This window comes from Aquila chrysaetos, chromosome 22, assembly GCF_900496995.4.
Source record: "Aquila chrysaetos chrysaetos chromosome 22, bAquChr1.4, whole genome shotgun sequence".
Classification (NCBI taxonomy): Eukaryota; Metazoa; Chordata; class Aves; order Accipitriformes; family Accipitridae; genus Aquila; species Aquila chrysaetos.
Genome location: NC_044025.1, coordinates 2,235,331 through 2,257,911, shown reverse-complemented (window position 1 = coordinate 2,257,911; position 22,581 = coordinate 2,235,331). Strand labels below are relative to the sequence as shown.

Sequence of the window (22,581 nt, the reverse complement as noted above, 5' to 3'; positions counted from 1 at the left end):
CTTCTGAGCAAATAAAGAAACTGAAAAAAAAAAAGAAAAAAGAAAAAAAGCATTAACTGTAAAGCTAAATCTGTAGGGCAAGCAAGGGAAAATTTTAAGGTGCAAACTCACTAAAGGAATAATAAAAATGCTAGTAAAATATTTTCAAAATTGCCAGAATCAGGTACTTTTCCAGAGTTTTGGTCAATAGATGACCAGTCTCTGAAAGGATTACTGTAAGAGAGGAAAAATGCTGTTGAAAAGTAAACTGAAGCTTTGTGTTGGTGCTCACTATGGTTGAGGGAGGTTATTGTCCCATGAGAGCCAAACTTACGGGGACAAGTGTAAGGAACTGTCTCAAATTAAATGACAATAAAATGCATTTTAGGACTAATTGATAAGATGAAGAGTCAGAAATTGCCAAGACCATATGGTAACCACTCAAGAGCTCTGGAGGAAAACAAATATGCAATTATGGAGCTACTTATAGTGTGTAACCCGTCACTTAAATCAGTCTCCCTGCAGGAGGGATGGAAGATGGTAAATGTGACAGCAATCCCTGAGAAGGTCCCCAGGAGTGAAGAATTGCAGACCGTCACACTGAAGTCTGTACTGAGCAAGTGAGTAGAAATTATAAGAAAAAAATGATTAAATGGATAAAACCCAACATATTAGGGAAAGTTTTTCTAGTGAGAAACCACATTTCACAAATTTGTTAGAGCCCTTGAAAGGGTCCTGAAGATGCAATTAGGATGACCTAGTCATAACAACATAAGAAATGCTCTAGTGGGTCAGACCAGTGGTCCATCTGCCTGCACTGTCCACCTAGAGTTGCTGTGACCATGATTTTATAAGTCTCACTTGTATCCCCTTGCCACCTTCTCTCTGAACTGAGAAGTCCCTTTAGTGTCTCTTCCAAAGCAACAACTAGAAATCAGTTTAATCTGGTTGATGGTTCTTTACAAAACTTGTAATTGAGCTGTAAAATCCCTTGCCGTAGGATATTATGGATGCTCAAAGTTTACTTGTGCTTCAGGGGTAACAGGAAAAGTTAATGAAGAGAATTTAAAGTGTAACCTGTTAAATAGTAAACCCAAGGATTGTGACTCAAAAAGTCCCAAGACACATATTGTTGGAAAACAGAATAATATTCCAAGAAAGCACTGCTGCATGCCTGGTATGTTCTTAAACTCCTTCCCTGGGCATCTGCATTGAAAACCAGATGCTGCAGTAGAGGAACCTTCGATCTGACCCAGTGCAGCCTTTCTTGTGCTTTGTTATGTTCTGTCAAAAGAAAATGAAACATAGATATGAACGTAAACACTTCTGATGGTAACGGTGAACACTGAACAGTGAATGCTGAACTCATCTCCCCACTATATAAGCAAACAATAAATTTTTATTTGAATGCTAATGAAGATCTCACCATGATGCTGTTAGGTCTCATCTAGCAATATAAAGAGAAAAGCTACATGGTGGAAATAAATAAGGGATCTTTATAAAGGGATGAAAATGTATTGTAAATATTGATGTCATTAACCACTCACAAGTCAAAAATGTACTTGAAGCTACTGATGTAATTTGAAGTAGGTAAACAAGTATTAAGAAAGTTTTCATAGAATCGTAGAATGGTTTGTGTTGGAAGGGACCTTAAAGACCATAGAATCATTTAAGGTTGGAAAAGACCTTTAAGATCATTGAGTCCAACCGTTAACCTAGCACTGCCAAGTCCACCACTAAACCTTGTCCCTAAGTGCCATATCTACACATCTTTTAAAAACATCGAGGGATGGTGACTCAACCACTTCCCTGGGCAGCCTGTTCCAATGCTTGACAACTCTTTTGGTAAAGAAATTTTTCCTAATATCCAATCTAAAATTTCTCCTGGCGCAACTTGAGGCCATTTCCTCTTGTCCTATTGCTTGTTACTTGGGAGAAGAGACACACACCTACCTCACTACAAACTCCTTTCAGGTAGTTGTAGAGAGTGATAAGGTCTCCCCTCAGCTTCCTATTCTCCAGGCTAAACAACCCCAGTTCCCTCAGCCACTCCTCATAAGTCTTGTGCTCCAGACCCTTCACCAGCTTTGTTGCCCTTCTTTGAACATGCTGCAGCACCTCAATGTGTTTCTTGTAGTGAGGGGCCCTAAACTGAACACAGTATTTGAGGTGTGGCCTCACCAGTGCCAAGTACAGATCATGTAGTTCCAAGCCCCCTGCCATGGGCAGGGACACCTTCCACTAGATCAGGTTGCTCAAAGCCCCATCCAACTTGGCCTTGAACACTGCCAGGGATGGGGCATCCACAGCTTCTCTGGGCAACCTGTTCCAGTGCGTCACCACCCTCACAGTAAAGAACTTCTTCCTTACATCTAACCTAAATCTACCTTCTTTCAGTTTAAAGCCATCATCCCTTGTCCTATCACTACCTGCCCTTGTAAAAAGTCCCTCTCTGGCTTTCCTGTAGGCCCCCTTTAGGTACTGGAAGGCTGCTATAAGGTCTCCCCAGAGCCTTCTCTTCTCCAGGCTGAACAACCCTGACTCTCTCAGCCTGTCTTCATAGGAGAGGTGCTCTAGCCCCCGATCATCTTTGCGGCCCTCCTCTGGACTTGCTCCAGCAGGTCCATGTCCTTCTTATGAGGGAGCCCCCAGAGCTGAACGCAGTACTGCAGGTGGGGTCTCATGAGAGTGGAGTAGCGGGGCAGAATCACCTCCCTCAACCTGCTGGTCACGCTTCTTTTGATGCAGCCCGGGATACGGTTGGCTTTCTGGGCTGCAGATGCACATTGCCGGGTCATGTTGAGCTTCTTGTCAACCAACACCCCCAAGTCCTTCTCCTCAGGGCTGCTCTCAATCCGTTCTCTGCCCAGCCTGTATTTGTGCTTGGGATTGCCCAAACCCATGCGCAGGACCTTGCGCTTGGCCTTGTTGAACTTCTTACATAGTGCATCTGTTATGATCTGAAAAGGAGATATTTGTATTTCTTGTATCCCTTTAACTCCAAATGATCCAGGGTTTGTAGTCAAAACCCAGATCTTTCTACAGCCATCTGATCTATTCTAGATCTCTTTTGGTTTTTGGATCAGAGCTGAGGCAATCTTCTTTTACAAATTTGTGCTGCAGTCTACTAAAAGAGCTGTTCTTTGCCAGGAGAATATTACATACAGTTCTGAGAAAAATGAACAGAGTCAGCTTGTTTGAGAGCTAACTGATGCTTACTCACAACACTGATAAGCCTGACATTTACTGAGAAGTGGCACAATTCTCAGTCCAATGAAAAATCCCAAGAGGATGTTTTTTTCAGTGATGCTTCACATTCTATTGACTCAGGATAAGCTGGAGTCTTCTAAAGTATTTTACTCAAAAAAAAATAATAATGTGGAGCCCAACTCCTCCGCTTCAATTACATACAAATGTACTAGCCTTCCTTGGCACATTTGTTAATGATCGTGGTATGTTTAATGATGCTCTACAAGTTCTCAGTGCCTTATGTGTCATATTTCATTCCTGTAGTGTATTAAAAGCACTTATGCAAGAGTTCTTGGTGCCTTGATTGCAATTACAAAAATTATACTTGGAATAATGCCACTTAGCACCTCCACATAAAAGCCAAAGCTTGTGCTGAATTACCTGTTTGTGATATTAGGCAGTGTTCTGGCTGTTAGTGTAGTCTTGCATGTTGGTCTGTGCTTTGGCTTTCTGTAGCATCCACAATATCTGGCCATGCAGGATTCTTCTGGAATAGGCCCTGCCTGAAAAAGACTGTCAGAAGGCTTTCGAACGTTCAATTAGATTATGTCAAGCAGTTCTCTTTTGATCATTATTATAAAGATATGTTCAAATAATTCTGAAATATTAGTGATGCAAAATTTTCATTACAGACACTGTGATAATTAGCTTCTACCATATCGTACTCCTTATCTAGGAATTCCATTATTCTGCTTTTAATCATCATTTTGACCAACTTTCAATGTACAAAGCTGTTTCTCTGGCTCATCTTACATCCTTTTAAAGAAGACAAGAAACCCAAATAGTGGCTAAGAATTTTCTGACAAAATTGTTTTTCAGGAAAAAAATATTCTTATTTATCAAAACTTGAACTTTTCACAGGAACTTATGTTCCAGATGTCAAGAGTTGCAAAATCCATCACTTCAGGTGGTAGTTTGTTCCCAAATTTAATCATCACTGCTGTTAAAAAATGTGTGTTTCATTTCTAGTTTGAATCACTTTCATTTTTCAGCCCTTAGTCTTTCTTCTGTCTCTGCTAGATTAAAAAGTGTTGGTTGATATTTTCCCCTTGTGAAAGCATTTATCGAATTGCCCCACAATTGAGCTGTTTAAGTTTCCCAGTTACATGTTCTTCTCTCCTCATATACTTTTTATGGCTCTTTTCTGCCCCCAGTCTAATCTTTCAACAGCTTTAAATGTGAACATCAGAATTAGATATACTAGTGGTTTCAATGATGCTGTACCCAGAGGTTGAATGGATTCCTTATTTCTAATCACTTCTCCCATTTTATCACGCTTTTACCTTGAGCGTTTGTGGTGAGCTCCTTGCCCATTAAGACCTCCTAAGTCATAACCATTGCAGTCCAAGACAGAGTTTTCTGTTCTGTAAGAGCAGCCCATATTCTCTGTTGGTTCACTGACTGCCTTTTCTTGAACTTACTCCTCTTCTACCTTGCATAATATTAAGTAGAGAGCAGGCTCTCTTCTTGGATGTTCAGGATCTAATAGTTCTGAAAAGCAGTCACACTGTGTTTCTATAAATTGGCTCCCTAACCTTTTTTCATTATATTGATTTATTTATGCATAATAGAGGTCCCCATGTTTAGTATTTCACCTCTCAACATTAAGCACTCAGTCTTCTTTCTCTGGTGACTGATGGGATAACTCTACTCATATATTTACATTCTTACTGCCAGTTTCAGTTTATAGTCTTTTCCAGTAAGAATTTTAGTCTGACTAGATTCCTTAAAACATTTTCTTTGATATAAAAAAAAATCTTTCACTTTTTTGACTAATACTCTCTTGTCTGTAGTTTACAGCAACATACTATGGCATACTGTTGTTTTTGTCACTGGGATTTACTGTTTTCTGCTGTGTCATGATCTGATTTTATTACCTGTGTTTTACTTCATCTAGCTTTTTTTTTTTTTTTTAATTTAAAACAAAGTTTTTATAGACATGCATTTGGAGTTCTTAATTTGGGGGGCACCTTTGTTTAGCTTCAGTCCAATGTCATTTTGATACAATAAAATTTCACCTATGAACTGTTCCTATCCCTGTACTAAGCTTTTTCTCTGGCTAGATACACAGAGTATTTTTGTTTTACCAACCCTTAGCAATCTGTTTGCCTTAGCTCATGACAGATTTCCCCCAGCTCCCACTTAATTAAACACATCATATATGTTTTCCTTGTGAAAAGTCTGATTTCACTTTTGACTTTTGATGGAGACCATCACCTCCGGATAGCATCTTCTTCCCCTTTGCCTAATTGGAGTTGTGTGTATAACTGGAAGGATTTCAGAGAAACTGTCAACAGTACCCTGGGGCTAATCTTCTAGCCAGCAGTCTGACTTTGCCTTTCAGGATCCTTCACTTGCATTTCCCTTCAAAATTTGTGACATGCAGTTGGACCTCATGCTCCTCCCCAGCACTTTCTAGCATCCACCTAGGTGTCTCATAAAAGACCGCTTCATATTCTGCCTATAAGTCAGCAAACTTCTGTCATCACATGTGCGGCTGCCGGTATGCTCCTGGTATTTAAATTCCCATCAGCACAGTAGACCAAAAGTTCTCGACAGAATATGTATTTTCAGATACAGCCTTCTTGGAGTTGTCAGCTTGCTTTTCCTCAGCTGGAAGGCAGCTTCCTGCTATGTTAATGCTAGGCTGTGCTATGCTATGCTATTCTATGCTATGCTAAACTATCCATTGTCAGAGGAGGCTGAGCCTCCTCGAAGGTGAGAGGAGAGCAAGCAAGTCTGAGCTTGGCCTAGTCCCTTATGTCCTTTTACACTGTTTCTGTGCCTTATATTTTTCCTGTCTTTGTTTCTCCAGATTAGAAACTCTGGCCTCAAACTGCTCTGGGTATGTGCTGAGAGCCATGTGGGCAATGAAGACAGTAGCTGAAGCAATTACTGAAGCATTAGTGACTTCCCTGGAAGCTCTTGGAAGGCAGGTAAGATCGCTGAGCACTATAGAAAGGCAAACACAGTTTGCTTTTTTGAAAAAGAGAAATCAGGGAATTAGAGACCACTTTCCCCAGAAATAAGTCTGAAAAAATATTACGTGATCAATTTAAAGCAAGTAGAAGATAAAAAGGAAAAAAACAAACATAGAATTACCAAGAATAAATCATGCGATCTTACTGTAATTTCCTTCTTTGAGAAAATAATGTCTAGTAGATGAAGAGGAGGCAGCAGATGGGACATATTTTGCTTTAGGAAAGCTTTTGAAACTGTTCCACTTGATTCTCTCAGAAGCAGACTAAAGAAATATGGTCTATATCAGTGTGCCCAGTATTTCTGGCTGGGTGAGACACTTACCTTGTTTCTGTATAAGGGAGAGACCATATGTTGCAGCCCTTCCTCTAATGCATAACTATATTGTGCAAGCATAGAAAAGCCAGTGCTTCCTGGGGCAGTGAGATTTATTGCATATGTGCAGACAGATTCACATACTGCCATGAACAGAGGCACTGAGTGGGCTCCCGGCAAAGATGGCCCGCAGTATACTCAAAATAGTCCATCAAGCGGGCAGCCCTCCTCCCTGTGGACTTGAGTCTGGTTCCAGAAAGGGGTGAGGAAGACCACAGCCAAATTCATTGTCCTAGCAGGTGCTGTGCAGTTCATAGCTTGAGGTTCATCATTTAGAAGGTATGTGATATTACTGTAATGTGGGTGGCAATGGTGCACTGTCAGACTGGGAGGTTATTTTGACTGGAGTCCTGCTGGCGTGTGTCCTGGGCCCAGTTCTATTCAGTTTTTTAATTAATGACCTATAAGATTTAACAAAGAACTCACTCATAAAATTTGTGGATAAACCAAGATGCACTTTGAAGGTCAGGATCAGACTTCTAATGATTTTGAGGAACTGGAGAAAGTGATCCAGAAATCAATAGTATGAAATAAAAAGAAACAAGTGCCATGTGCCACATTTATGAAAGAGGAAAGAAATACCAAAATATAAAAAAAGGTATAACTGACTGCCTGAAGCATGCCAGGAAAAGATATGGGAATTAGAGAAAATAAAAACTTAAACATGAGTGAGCAATCATGGAAGTCTCATACCAGGAGGTGTTGATGAAATGTATTAAAACATGAGAGGAAGTCTCATTTTCTGCAGTGCTGTTGAGGCCTTTGCTGGACTTTTGTGTCCACACTTAGTGCTAGAGGGATCTGGTGGTGTGAATGATGTGCGTACCGACAACAGAGGAATGAGCAGGAAAGGAATTTTGAAAGTGGAATCACAGTGTTATAAATTGCCACAGTACCAGACAAGCAGATTCTTAGTCGTTGGTGAGGTAGTTTTTACAGGAGAGATAAGCTATATGAATCAATGTGAAACTAGATTGCAAACTAGGTTTTAACATTCAAAAGCAATGAGGTATTTTTATAGTTGACAGTTGTGGAAACTCACCAAATAAGCAACAGCACATGGTTCAAGATCGCAACTCCTCTTCAAGAGAAATAAGAAAATTCTTGTAATTTAGAAAAATGGAAGGAACTGAAATCAATAACATTGAGGAAGGAAATAGCAAAGAATGGTCTCAGCAATTAAAGTCCCAGCTAAGCAGGCCCCATGAAAAATGGGCAACTAGATCAATACAAAATGTAGAAATATATCTATACAAATGCTGCAACTCTGAAGCCTAAAAGAAGTGAACTAGATTGTCTGATTTTAAAGGGAGTTATTGACATAATAAATGCCTCAGAAACTTGGCAGAAGGGTAGGAAACTGTAATAATAGGGAACAAATTATAGAGGAAGGCTGGAAAGGGGTGCATTAGTGGTGAAGCAGTGGAGAGTATGAGGAATTGTCCCTAAATGAAGTTTCAGCAGAGGACATTTTGGAACAAATCAATAAAATGAACAGTAAGAAAGCACCAAGATAAGATGATACTCAATCAAGAGTTCTGAAAGACCTCAAACACTAGATTAAGAGAAAGCTAAATGTAGCATGAAGAGTGTCATTTAAGTTGACCACACTGCAAGAAGGATGGAAAGTGGCAAATGTGTCTTCAGCCTTGAGAAAAAGGACTCCAGGACAAATGTGGAAAACCACAGATCAGTAAATCTCACTTCCAAACTGAATAAGTGGGTAAAAACTACAATAATAAAGAAGAGAACCAGTAGACAATTTCATAAATGTGATTTATTTGGAAAAAGTCATTACAGTTCTTGCAGAAGGAGACCATGTCTCATAAATCTATTTGAACTCTTTGAAGATGTCAACAAGCTTGTAGGTAAGGCTGATCTACTTGATAAAGTGTGTATGGACTTCCAAACAAATGTCAATAAGTCTTTCTGCAAAGACTCTTCAAGTAGTTAAGCTGAGATAATAAGATGTCCTCTTGTAAGTAAATAAGACGGAGACAAAATGGGACAAAAAGTGGGAGAAAAGATCAGTTTTCCCAGTGAAAGGAGCTCTACAGCTTAGTCATGCAACTGTTTGATTTAGGACCTGTGCTTTTCAATATCCTTATAAATGATTTGGAAAGGGGGGTGAATATTGCAGGTGATATCCACAAGGTTTGTGGATGACACAGAATTAGCTGAGATAGTCAAATCTGACCTTGAGAAGCGAGGCAGATGATTCTCATGGCAGTGAGTGACTGTGTCAGAAACAGCATGTGAAAGTCAATGCTAATCAATGCAAAGTAGTTTGTCTGGGAATATACATATTCAATTATATATTGTATGTATTCAATTACGGATTGAACATTACATTGTTATCACGCAGAAATAGAGTTGCTGTAGGATAGCTCTATGGAAACATCAATGCAGTGACCACAGCAATAAAAAATTCAAACTGAATGAGAGAAATTTTTAGAAAAGGAAAAAGGGAAAAGAAAAACACGATTATGTGATTATGTCACTGTATAAATGTTTGGCAAACTCACGTATAGATTAATATGTGCAGTTCTGTTCCTCCTTTCTTCATAAAGAATAGAATAGAACTAAAAAGGATGGGTGGGAGTTATTTAGCTCAGAGATTTAGACACCTAAATTTAGATTTCTACCTGTAGGTGTCAATCTATGAGGTAGATATATAAACTCCAACAGTAAATCAAAGCTTTTTAATCTGAATTCCACCCACAAAAAATGGATGAGGACAGAATGGTTTTCATATCAGGACAGAGAAAATAGTCAGGCATGGGACAGAGATCTTGAGATCTCCTAGCTAGCTAGGAAACAATGAAGAGGGGATGGCTATTATTTTTAACAGTAGGAGAAGTTAAGGATACCCCATGAAATTATGAGGCATCAGGTCTAAACCAAGAAGTCATACATTCTCACATAACTTATTATTCAATTGTAGAAGTTAATGCCAGATACTGTTGCGTAGTTCAAAAGTATAAATGAATTAAGAATTGCTGGAAGGCTGATGGTGTGCTGGTTTTGGCTAGGGTAGAGTTAATTTTCTTCATAGTAGCTGCTATGGGGCTATGTTTTGGATTTGTGGTGGAAACAGTGTGGATAACACAAGGATGTTTCCGTTACTGCTGAGCAGTGCTTGCACAGAGTCAAGGCCTTTTCTGCTTCTCCCCCCACCCCACCAGTGAGTACACTGGGGGGGCACAAGGAGTTGGGAGGGGACACAGCCAGGACAGCTGACCCCGACTGACCCAAGGGATATTCCAGACCATATGACATCATGCTCAGCATGTAAAGCTGGGGGGGAGAAGAAGGAAGGGGCTATGTTTGGAGTTACAGCGTTTGTCTTCCCAAGCAACCATTACACGTGATGGAGCCCTGCTTTCCTGGAGATGGCTGAACACCTGCCGGCCCATGGGAGGTGGTGAATGAATTCCTTGTTTTGCTTTGCTTGTGCGTGCAGCTTTTGCTTTACCTATTAAACTGTCTTTTATCTCAACCCATGAGTTTTCTCACTTTTACTCTTCTGATTCTCTCCCTCATCCCACCAGGGGGGATTGAGCGAGTGGCTGTGTGGGGCTTAGTTGCCAGCTGGGGTTAAACCACGACAGATGGGAAGTCAGTGTCCTGCCGAACAGAATTACGAAGGCTCATTCAACTGTCAAAAGCCAGGTAGAGGTACATGGGAAGGACTCCGAGGCAGCTAAGTAGGACAATAAAGGCAATTTCTAAGCCAGAACAGAGACCATGAGTGAGAAACTGGTGTGCGCCCCACCAATTCTTGTGGTCAGTGGGACACCATGAAGAGAGAACTACAACTGGGATGTCAGGAGTAGAAAGTGTGGTATACTCTAACATAGACTTTGGGGGAAGGAGAGGGAAAGGGAGAGAGAGAAATCCTGTGTAGAAATTTTAGAAAATGAGAGACTGATGATAGCTGTAAAACAACAGCCATTAGCATACGTAATGTCCAGAACATGGAAACAAGAAGCAGTGTTTATAGCTCATGATCTTCAGCACCTCAGAGTTGATGGAATGAAGAAAATCCTAGAAGCCGCTAGCAGTACAGTGTTCCCACGGCTTGCGGCCGTTTACACTCCTGCCTGGGGCTTTGAAATGTAACTACTAGAATTCACTTGCTAAATCTAGTCTTTACTAGAGCAATGCTCTAGTGGTTTTTGAAGGCTTAGATTGCTAACAGCCCCATTCAGTCCAGCTTATCTCGCTCTGTCCAAACTCCCTGGGTTTCACTGACCAGTGGTATTTCAGTCATTACTGAAGTTGCAGATGGGTTCCTGAATGCAATCAATAATGACCCAAACATGGTCAGTTTGGATGGATTGTCTCAGAGGAATAGCTATCAAGATATGCAGGGCTGTGGAGAGTAAGGCTGGAGAATATCTCCAGCTCTCCAATGTGGGGCAGAATTGAATGATGAATGTGGCTACCGCTGTAGATAAGTTTAGTTTAGTATAAAGCTGTGTATAGTGGTCCCAAACTTTCCTCTTTCAATCCTGCTTTCATTTTCCATTTTGTTTGGATGTATTTTCATCATTCCTTTTGTGCTTTAGAAAAATACTTGTTTCTGTTTTGAGTTACCCCACTGGCTGTCCCCAGGGTGTTTCCACCTGGCTCTTAAATGGTTGCAGGTACTTTCTGTGTGCTTAGGCAGCCATGAATGTGGCTCCACAGACCTCGAGAGGACTTGGAGTACTCTGGAAAGCAGTATTGCTCATCTGCAGAGTGCAAACTCAGAGAATGATGATTTAATTAGATTGGTAGCACTACTTAAAAGCAAAATTGGAATCTAATGCAACTGTCTTTAAAATACACTTCAGTGTTACATAAGAAGCCCATAATAAAAATAGAAGTGGAAACCTTTAAATGAGGGTAAATTTGATGGCAACTTTTATATCTTTCATTGTAAAGCATGCCGAGCTGCAGCATGGTAAAATCCATTAGTACTTTGGTGATCTTTTGGGTTTTTTTTTAAAAGTTGAGAACTATTCATTAGCTCAAAATGAAACTTACTGTAAGAATGTGCACGTTCTGGTGGGAGCTGCTGTTGCTGATTGAGGAAGTACCATCCTCTCCCAGAACAACCAAGGGCCTGGGCCTGATAGAAAAACACTGCAGCCTCCCACTCCTACATGAAATTCCTGCTTTATTAAGCACCTCAACCAAAGACCATGATCACAAGTGCATTTCTTCCAGTGCCAGTATGAGCAGCATCTTCAGCAGTTTGCATCCCTTTCTGTCCCCAATCCCTTTTGATCATGATGTGGCTGCCCAGGAGCCTGGGACGGAGAATGGGGCTGCCTAAAAAATACTTTTCCCAAAACAGGGCTATTCTTACCTGGGATCCACCTTGATCCACTTTTGTGTGTAGCCCCATCATAGTTGTACTGTCACAACCATGGGGCTGTCACAGGAGCTTCTTATGCTGGCACAGCCTCTGAAAGGAAAAGATTTGTAATTACACACAAAAAAGAGAGTGCTCTGAGTAATCTCAAAGCTTTGGTATGCATATGTATGTTCTTCAGTCTCTGGATAGGGATGATCTGCTTTACATGAGTACTTGTCACCATAGCAGGACTTTGAGCTTACTGCCTGATGTTCGTTTGAATTCTGTGACCACAGGACCGTTCCTAGCATTTCTTGCCTTTTCTGACCTAGAAAATATTTACTTATTTTTTATAAATCAGAACTACTATCCCTGGAAAAATTTAATAAGGTATTCTGGTGCCTGTCAGGGAGTTGCCAATGGAAATCAGGGTCAAAATGGTAGCCTGGTTCTGGACTTAATAAGATCGGCTGCTTTTTTTGGGAGAAGTTATTTTAAAGAGTTGGACACTGGGGAATTTTCTGCATTGAGTTAAGAAGAAAACAGCTTTAAAATTTGTTTCTCTGTTTCCCAGCAAATGAGTTTTCTACATGGTTTTGAATTGTTCAGCCAAATGTCTCTGTTTTTTCATGATATGTTTCACAACATATTTGTTACGTCCAGACATAGAATGTTAAATTAATCAAAACCGAAAAATTTATGGAGAAAGCCATTTCACGTCCATCTCTGTCATGAGACTGGCTGCTCTGATAGGGATTAGAGGTTGTTACACTAATGACTTAGACTTTTGTCTCATTGCCAGAGCAATTTCCCAATTTAGAACCTTTTCTTCTGATTAATATTTGTATTCCTCCCACAATTCCTCTTCTTATAGGAACTCGTACTGGGAATTATTCCAGACCTACATAATGTCTCTGAAATCTTTTTATCCCTCTGTTTGCTGATCAGTGGAAAGGATTTTAATGCCAGGTTAGGTAATCGAGATAAATCCTAACTTCATCTAACTTTATCCCTCGACCATGTCTTGGATATTCTAGAAACATTTTTTGTGATCCATAAATAAATTCACATAGGATTTTGATTAATCTTCTTTTTGCTCTTCTTTTTTCAGTGAAGCCTCATTACATTAAATGGGAGATCAAACAGAGTGTATTACAACTTCCACTATGCACTAGCTTGTTTAGTGCAACACTTTTGGGGGGGTTGAAACCATCAGTAAGTTCCAAAGACAAAGTTCTGTGCACAGCTGGCCATGTACAATGTATTTTGGTACTATCCTGAAGCAGTAATGGCTTCTAGTACCTGATAATGCTTTCTAGCCCCATCGAGTTGTTTGAATTAGCTTACATAGTGGTGCAAAGTATACATTGATTTAATTCACTTCACTTCTAACTGCAACTTGTTACAAAGAAGAGGGAGTCAAGCTTGTTTAAAGTAGGTCTCTTGCCGGCACTCGAAGCCAGCGAAAGCGTGGATGCCTGTGTGGTTTTGGAGAGGTAGGGCTCCTGACTCGGAGAGCCCCATCACAGCGCTGCACTCCTGAGTGCTACTCCCTGAGCTTCTGTGTGCCCATTTGGGACATTTCATGGCCACAAACCAGCCACTTCTCATGCACAGTCACTGGGAGAAGTACACACCTAAGGAAAAGCTTCACAAAAAACTACATCCTGGTTAGAAAACTATCTGACCTTGCATATGGGCAATAACAGGGAGCAGGGCTTGAGCCCCTATCTCTTTTTCCTTTTTCATTTGTCTCTCTTAAAGCCAGCAGAAGGTTTCAAGCTAACCCAGAAGTCAAAGTTTTCTTACCAAGAAGAAAACTTTGATCCGAGAGATTGCTGATTGACAACTCTGTACCTCAGAGCCATCAGGTTAAATGAGCCTGGGAAAGATGGTGGCTCCAGCTTCTTAGGAGAACTGGTGGCTCCAGCTTGTTAGGAGAACTGGATTCCATGTTACCCTTGACCGTCCTAATGATAGATAGGATGGAAAAAACCCTCCTTTGCTTTGACCCAGAGTTGCTCTTTCCTCTGATGGTTCATTGATTCCCTTTGCTTCCCTTCTCATTTAATAGATTTTTATAAGTTGGGCATTTACAAATCTGCTGCTATTAACATTCAACGTTAGTGGACCCGAGAGCTTCTCTGCCAACTATGTTGGAGCTTCTGAGCCTGCTGATTTAAAAATGTTCATTGCTGATAGATTCTAACATCTCTCTCAGTTACTAATAGACTGGAAAGTATTTCATCATCTTCAAGCAATGAAAGCAAATCATCCTTCTTTCCAAATACCGAATAAAAGTCTGAACACTTCTGCATTTTCTGCATAATCCTTCACAATTCTCCTGTCTGCACCGAGCAGTGACCCCGTACTGTTGCTAGGATTTCTTTTGCAAACACAACTTTCTTGTGCTAAGCTCTGTCAGCCATGGATTTTATTCTGAGGTTTCTTTGTTTCGTGCTTCTGTTCATGTAGGTCAGGAGTTTTCCTGACTATTGATTCACAACTAGTTATATGCAGTACTAGTGTTTGACATTTCTGTCTTTGTTTTTCTTTGCTGATATCACTACCAAACTTTAACTACGTGAGTCAATTGTTTTAAGATTTTGTGTTGAGTGTCTGACTCAGTCTGATATTTTTCACATTTTTTAAAGTGTCAGGTAAAATGGCAAAAGGATTAGGAAAAAGATACCATTTTTCCAATGTATGTTTTAAATACATACATATATCTTTGTTATATATGTTTAATATTGAATATATATATAAAAATAAAAACCTCAACAGCAATGCCATATTGTCCACTTCTGACAAGCTAGAGTCTTAATATTTGAATTAAGGGCTTGAAATTGAGGAAAGGAATAACCCCAGTGAAAGATGTGCATTTTTTCTTTTCCTTTGAAATCTGACATGTCCCAAGTCTCTCACCATGTCAGTCTATGTATGTTCAGCTGAGACTCGCAAGTGTTCAGCTATGTATTCCACAGAGACCTTGTCCAACAACAAGCACCACTCCTGGCTTCAGGCCTGAGCAAGATTTTACCTGCAGCACACAGCAGAGGAGCCGGTACGTGCCGGCAGACCTCATAAGCAAGGCAGGTAGGAGGACTTAGAAGGTAAGCAGACGTAAGGTAGGAAGAGAAGCAAAAATAGCTGGACAGGCACAGGTGGGGCCAGAGAAAGTCTACAGGATAGAGGTGGAAAGATCATTCAAGCGTGTTGCCTGTTAAGAACGTGGAATGGAGCCCAGCACCATGCAGTGCCTCCTTTGCAGGTCTGGCAGCAAATATATGAAACCACCAGCACAGCATGTGCATTCAGACTCAGTCTACTTAAGGTCTTTATAAAGGATGACAATATCATACTGTTACCAGTAACCTCATTTTTTGTAGATACCAGGCCACAGAAGGGGAGGAGGATACCAGAATGCTGTCTTCTTCAGCAGCAGTATCTGGGTAAGAGCTCCGTCCAGGCAGGGCTACCTGTGCTCCCTCCATCTGGAGAGGCATCTTGATACAACGTCAGTGGGGCTGGAGGTAAGGCAAGCAGTAAAAGAGGGTTTACACATTATGGCATGATCACTGAAGTTCAGGTGGCAAATCAGCCCTCTTTAAAAAGCTATTCATGCTCCCCAGACTCTCGTGTACCTTGTGCTTCATCACCATATGTCAGAGATCCTCATTCCTTTATCAAAGCTGTTCTCTCTTGTTCACTCCAGCCTCTTCACACCACAATGCTGTCCGTGGATGGATGTATTGGCTTTGTGTGGCAAGGTTTTGGTAGTGGGGGGGGGGGCGGGTTAGAGGGGTGGCTTCTGCAAGAAGCTGCTATAAGCTTCCCCTGTGTCCGATAGAGCCAGCTCTAAGACGGACCCACCGCTGGCCAAGGCCGAGCCAATCAGCGATAGTGGTAACGCCTCTGGGATAACATTTTTAAGAAGGGAAAAAAGTTGCTGGGACAGACAGAAATGGCAGCTGGAGAGAGGAGTGAGAACATGTAAGAGAAACAACCCTGCAGACCCCCAGGTCAGTGCAGAAGGAGGGGGAGGAGATGCTCCAGGCGCCAGAGCAGAGATTCCCCTGCAGCCCGTGGGGAAGACCATGGTGAGGCAGGCTGTCCCCCTGCAGCCCAGGGAGGTCCACGGTGGAGCAGATCTCCACCTGCAGCCCGGGGAGGACCCCACACTGGAGCAGGTGGGTGCCCGAAGAAGGCTGTGACCCCGTGGGAAGCCCACGCTGGAGCAGGGTCCTGGCAGGACCTGTGGCCCCGTGGAGAGAGGAGCCCACGGAGCAGGTTTTCTGGCAGGACTTGTGGCCCCGTGGGGGACCCACGCTGGAGCAGGGTGCTCCTGAAGGACTGCACGCCGTGGAAAGGACCCACGCTGGAGCAGTTCGTGAAGAACTGCAGCCCGTGGGAAGGACCCACGTTGGAGAAGTTCGTGGAGGACTGTCTCCCGTGAGAGGGACCCCACACTGGAGCAGGGGAAGAGTGTGATGAGTCCTGCCCCTGAGGAGGATGAAGCAGCAGAAATAACGTGTGATGAACTGACTGTAAACCCCATACCCCATCCCCCATCCCCCTGCGCCGCTGTGGGGGGCTAGGTAGAGAATCCAGGAGTGAAGTTGTGCTTGGGAAGAAGGGAGGGGTAGAGGGAAGGTGTTCTGAGATTTGGGTTTATTTCTCATTACCCTACTCTGGTTGATTTGTAATAAATTGAGTTAATTTTCCCCAAGTTGAGTCTGTTTTGCCCGTGACGGTAATTGGTGAGTGATCTCTCCTGTCCTTATCTCGACCCACAAGCCCTTTGTTATATTTGTTTTCTCTCCCCTGTCCAGCTGAGGAGGGGAGTGATAGAACAGCTTTGGTGGGCACCTGGCGTCCAGCCAGGGTCAACCCACCACAGTGGAGTATATGGGCAGGAAAACATGCGGAATACATGCATGTAGAGATACATGCATGCAGCTACTCCTACATGGACTAACAAACCCCTGCTGTAGTGCTGTATCCTCTCCCTCTGTTCACTTGTGTTTGCTTTGGACTGTAAAATTCTATGACCACAGGCTATTAACTGACAATCCAGAAAATTATCCAGGAAAAGAATATATATTTATCCTACGCTGTAAGGTTTTTCCATAGCACCCACTACAGGTCACAATATGTGAGCAGAGAGAGTCCATGGCCCTTTGATTTGTCAGAGTAGGATGGTTTTTGTGTTCTTTGTACCTTAAAGCCCAGTAGCTTTCTTTTCTCATAACTACAGTTACAGCACTTTTGATCTGAAGCGCTTTTCCTTAGTGAACGTTTCTCTTGTACTCACGCCACTCTATCTCTTCATTTTCATTATTAGCAGATGGATCATGAGTCCCAGTTCTTTCCTTCCATCCTTCCTGCCAAGACATCTCCGGTGCCTAGGCATATTTTGTGGATAGTTAATCTTGCGCTACTTTTCTTCCAGTGATTTTGATGAATTTTATCCATGTACATAAAATTATTTTGTGAGTGACACTTTCCATTAAAAAAATTATGTTGAAAGTTAGGTTTACTAACCTGATTCCAGTGAAACACTTCATGCTTCCTTTTTTCAAATTTGAACTTCATTATTATTTTTCTGTAATCCGCTTTTAATTGTAAGTACCCAGCATTCTGCTAGTTCACGCGGCACCAAATGACACAAGGTTGCTCTGGAGTGCTCCAGCAAGCGTCTTCTGGGGAATATTGAAATTCCATGGAAACAACATGAGAACCATTATCTGAAACAGCATCTTCAGGCAAACCATATGGGGTGAAATATTCTGCACTGCTTCGATAATCCAAGCACAGATATGTTCACTGGTAACTCTGCAGTAAGCATCAGTCATTTGCTTTGTCTGTGCAGTATTAATGAGCCATTTCAATAGACAGCAGGTTCCAACTATATTTGCTGCATATTCATGTTGCTTCCTTCAAGTTGTTTCAAAACTCTTTCCACTAGATTAACTAGAAAGTCTCAGTTATTCTGTCAAGAGCTGGGGTACCAAAGATATGGACTATCCTGTCCTTTCCAGTCTTGGTTGAAGAGTGGGGCTAGTAGTTGGAGGAGAGATGGTGTACTAGGCACGCTGCCTTTGCCGAGCCTTCCTCCAGCGGGGAGGCTTTGCTGCTGCTTCCAGCACTGTTTGCTGAGGCTACTTCTTTCTGTGCATGTAAAAACCTTATTGCTTTCTGGTTCATCTGTCATACAGGGGTTGTGGTTGTTAGCAAGCAATGGAGCCTTAAGATGCTTTTTGCAGATGGACACACATTATTATGGTGGAGGAGTGAAAATATGCAAAGCCCGGAATAGGGAGCACAAAGGGAAGAGTTGTACGTTTTGACTAGGCAGATTTGTGCTGTGCCCGTAAACATCTCTCCGTGATGCTGTTATGATATGGTCAGGGGAGCTGAAACACTCCAGACATTGGTCTAGGTACCTACAGAGCCTCCCCATGCATGAATACGGCATTTTCTGTGGGGCATAAACATTCAAAAAAATTCCTACACAAGTTTTGAAAACCATAATGCACACAGAAGCCTCGGGGGGGGCACTGAAAGCCAAACAGAGGGCTCTGGTTAGTACTTAAAGCCACACGGAAGGCTTCAGGGGGCACCAAAAGTCACCTGAAATTTAAGAAATACTTTAAATTACTCCATGTTCTCTTTGTGAGCATTCAGAAACACAGTCCTTTAATCTTAGTGCCTGGTTCTGATAGCTACATGGAGCTTAACCTGGACAGCAGCTTAGAAAAAAATTATAAATAGATTAGTATGGTTACTTACAGGTCTTTCAAAGGAAAGACACTCACACCACAAATCTTGAACTAACCACTTCCCAAGCAAGGGAACTCACATATTTAAACAGAACCACAATGGTAATTAAAAGAGACTGGAGGTTGCCAGCACCAAACTAGATCGGCTGAGGTGCTGGTTGATGGGAGGCGGGGAAAGAGGGGTTTTTAATTTCAGCCCTTTTTTTTGTGCTACATCCATTTTACCAAAAAAGTAGAAAGTGCACACATGATTTATCCAGCAGGACGGAGCCAGTGGTGCTGTGGTTGAGGGGAGGCGAAGGACGGCAGCCGAGGGCTGGAGGCAGCAGCCACATCCTCAAGCTGAGTTTGTTGCTGTGATTGTGCCAGAGCTGCTGGGGGAAGAGCTGGTGGAAGAGCTACAGGTGAGGGGTGTTTTTCCTTCTTTTTTGAGAACAATCTTCTGAAGGGAAAGAGCACAGACTAATGGATAGCACAGATGTCTGTAAGTCTGTCCTGTACCCTTTCAAGTCCTTACATTTCTTTTTATATGTTGTTAGAAGCAAGTTTTATTGTATTGCCTTTTCCTCGTCTGTAAAAAATGAACCAATAATGTTACACCGTCTCACCTCTGAGGCCTTGCTGGCTGGCTCTCTTTCTCACATCAGTCGATGCCCTACCCTGAGTTCCCACTGCCCCTCCGGAGCAGGTACGACGTCAGTTGGCCGTGCTGGTCCTTTTCTTTCTGTCTCTAGAAACTGCAGTAATTTTAAGCGTCTCCTCTTGGAGCTGGAGCAGCTTCTCTATTGCCAGGGGCAGATGTCCCTCTGCCTTGGCACAGGCTCTTCCTCAGGGCTGCGGGGATGGAGGGCAGCCGCAAGGGCTTTTGCATCCTGTGCTGTGGTGTGAGGCACGCTCTCCCTAGCTGAGGCTCTTTGTCCCCCTCACCTTTTTCTCCAGAGGTTGTCTCCAGGTGCTGTGGAGGTGCCTGGTCTCCGCAGCACGCTTCAACCACGCTGGTGCAGAGTGTGTGTGTGGGTTTCATTCCCTTGTGTGTGATCACTTGGTCCTCTATTAGGGTCTGTGGGCATTCTTGGATTGCAGGGATATGTGGCAGAGAGGAGGGTGGGTGAGACCGGGAGCGCTTGCACCACGAGCGTCAGCCTCTTCTCCAAAAAGGGCCATTGGTCTGGTTCCCGAGGTGGGAATGGAGCCACCATGGGCAGCGGTGCGCTGGCGTGGGTGAGCTCCTGGTTGCTGAGGCTGAGCTCTGCAGCACCGGGGGCCTGTCCCCTGCGCTGGCGTGTGGACACCCCACAGAGGGTGGCTGGAACGGGGGGTGCCTGTGGGCATGAGGGTCCTGATAGCTGGTGGGGATTCCTGTGCGAGGGCTGAGATGTGCTGCTGCTGTTGGCCCCTGCACGAAAATCCCCCCGAGAGCGGCTTCTGGAGGAAGAGGAGACATAAAGTGCGTGCCTGTTCCTGTCCTGGTGTGGGGATGATTTGGGGTCCCTGCACATATCATATCCCCCGTGGGTCTGTGGGGCAGGGTGCGTGGTGGGCACACAGCTCAGCGCAGGGCACAAGAGTTGTGCCGTCAGATGGGACATGGTGCATGCTATTCCCTGTCAGGCAGGGCGTTTTGGGAAGCTGCTGGGATTTTGGGCTCTTCCTCAGCAGCGAGACAGTTCCCAAACAGCATTTGTTAGATTGGCGTTTGCAGGGCAGGAGACTGACCTGGGACCTGGCGTGTTGGAGAGACCTGTGTTGGTCTGATTGTACCCTCATTTACTCACAAGGAGCTTTTCTTTTAGCAGAGACGATGCCATTTTGCTGCAATGAAGCATCAGTAGTCCCCATCGAGGAGCACAGCCTTGATGACGTGGGGAGCAAGGGAGGAGGTGGGCACGGGAGGAGATGTTGGATAAGTGCCCTGAAGTAGTGAGTGACCAAAGCTAAACCCCAAGGAGGCTTTGGGGGCCTGTGTACCCCATTCCTGGTGGGTCGGTTGTGCCCAGAAGGTCCAGGCAGGGGGACCTGGAGGGGATCCTTGCGGCTAGCCAGAGGCACAGTGATCCCAGGTGGTTCTACAAGGCCCCCCATGACTGAGCTGAGGGGGGGGGAGGCTGTTTTCAGGGCTTTGCAGCAAAAGCACAGAGTGCTGCACTGCAGAGGCAGGAGCTGGACCGTGCTCTCCCCATGGGAAAGGCTCATGGATATAGGTCAAACAAGCAGGAGCACAGTTCAATCTGAGCTGAAGAGTTTGTTTCCCAGTCGCTGTTTGAGAGGAACACCCAGAAGGCCTGGTGCCTCCCTCGCAGGGGTGCGAGGGCTGCAGGAGGGCTGCCCTCCAGGGGGTCAGCTGCTGAGCTTAGGCTGTTTGGAGCGGGTGGTAGTTGGCTTCTGGACTGGGATTGTCTTCATGGTACTGGAGTTGCCTGTGGGCATGTCTCATAGGGCTGGCTGCGACTAAAGGTAGCAGCTGGCTCAGTCTACCCTTGTCAGATGCTCTTCGTTGTAGATAAAAGCTTTTTCTGATCATTCTAGTTCCCATGGCTGGCAAGGATTTTATAAATGGCAAAGGCTGTCACTGTGGGTCAACCCTTTGGGAAGTCTTTCTCATCTGTCTACCCCAGGCACGGGTTGGCAAACCATCTTCCTTACCTAAATGTGCTGGCGAGAACAAGCATCTCTGTGCTTGAACTACAACCCACTCAAAGTGGCAGTTGTGTTGCTGTGGCTGCCCTGTGCTTTTGGATGAGCTTTGGGAGAGATTTTTGCCTTGCCCAGTTGTGGCTGAAGCTCTAGCTCCTGCTGTGTGTGGAGAAGTGAAGCCCTGGGCTTGGATGTGGGCTGCTGAAGCAAGGGGGCAAAAATCCAGCGTGCACATCTGCACACCTGCCCCTGCCTGTGTGAAAACAGGGGTTAGAGTCCTATTGTTTGTAGAGGAAAAACATCTGGAGTTCCTGCCATTTTTCTGTTTTCCTAGGTGCTCATTGCTAAGAGTAACTGCTATTTCACCTCTTGCCCACCCTCCACCAGCAGCTTGGGGCCACCATTTTAGACTTCAGCTTATGCTGCAAGGAGTAAGTGACCTTGTTTTCCAGAGACCCTGTTTGAAGGAGCAGGAACTGGATTTTGCCTTCATTTACCCCTTAAGGAGCTGCCACAGGAGGAAAGGGCCTGTGTTTGCCAGTTCCCTGCAGCCGTGGCTGGGCAGCCGTGCCACGGGAAGTGCTGAGCAGGAATCAAGCGTGCTGGCATCACGCTGGGTTAGTTTTCCTCTTGGAAATAAAAAGCGGAGCAAGCCACAGCTGAGACAAGGTGACTTTCAGTTTATTCAACGCATTGTTTACTTAATGCCTGGTAACAGATCTGTGGAGCAGACCTTGCCCTGCTCCTCATTCTCAGCTTGTCCCACAGCTCCTTGTGCTGGTTTTGGCTGGGATAGAGTTAATTTTCTTCATAGTAGCTGGTAGGGGGCTATGTTTTGATTTGTGGTGGAAACAGTGTTGATAACACAGGGATGTTTTCCTTACTGCTGAGCAGTGCTTGCACAGAGTCAAGGCCTTTTCTGCTTCTCCCCCCACCCCACCAGTGAGTACACTGGGGGGCACAAGGAGTTGGGAGGGGACACAGCCAGGACAGCTGACCCCGACTGTCCCAAGGGATATTCCAGACCATATGATGTCATGCTCAGCATGTAAAGCTGGGAGGAGAAGAAAAAAGGGGGGGGGACGTTCAGAGTGATGGTGTTTGTCTTCCCAAGTAACCATTACACGTGCTGGAGCCCTGCTTTCCTGGAGATGGCTGAACACCTGCCGGCCCATGGGAGGTGGTGAATGAATTCCTTGTTTTGCTTTGCTGGCACGCACAGCTTTTGCTTTACCTATT

General features: G+C 43.8%; 1 protein-coding gene across 1 annotated transcript in view; it reads left to right on the top strand.

Annotated features, from left to right (window-relative positions):
• The window catches only part of LOC115333986, a 36,857-nt gene extending 14,589 nt beyond the window's left edge, over window positions 1-22,268 (top strand). The window contains exons 7-11 of the mRNA XM_041119270.1: window positions 494-599; window positions 6,044-6,164; window positions 15,316-15,459; window positions 18,969-19,112; window positions 21,677-22,268. Coding sequence (XP_040975204.1) covers window positions 494-599; window positions 6,044-6,164; window positions 15,316-15,459; window positions 18,969-19,112; window positions 21,677-21,751 — 590 coding nt within the window. The 3' untranslated portion in view covers window positions 21,752-22,268. The remainder of the gene's footprint in view (window positions 1-493; window positions 600-6,043; window positions 6,165-15,315; window positions 15,460-18,968; window positions 19,113-21,676) is intronic.
• The last annotated feature ends 313 nt before the right edge of the window (window positions 22,269-22,581 follow it).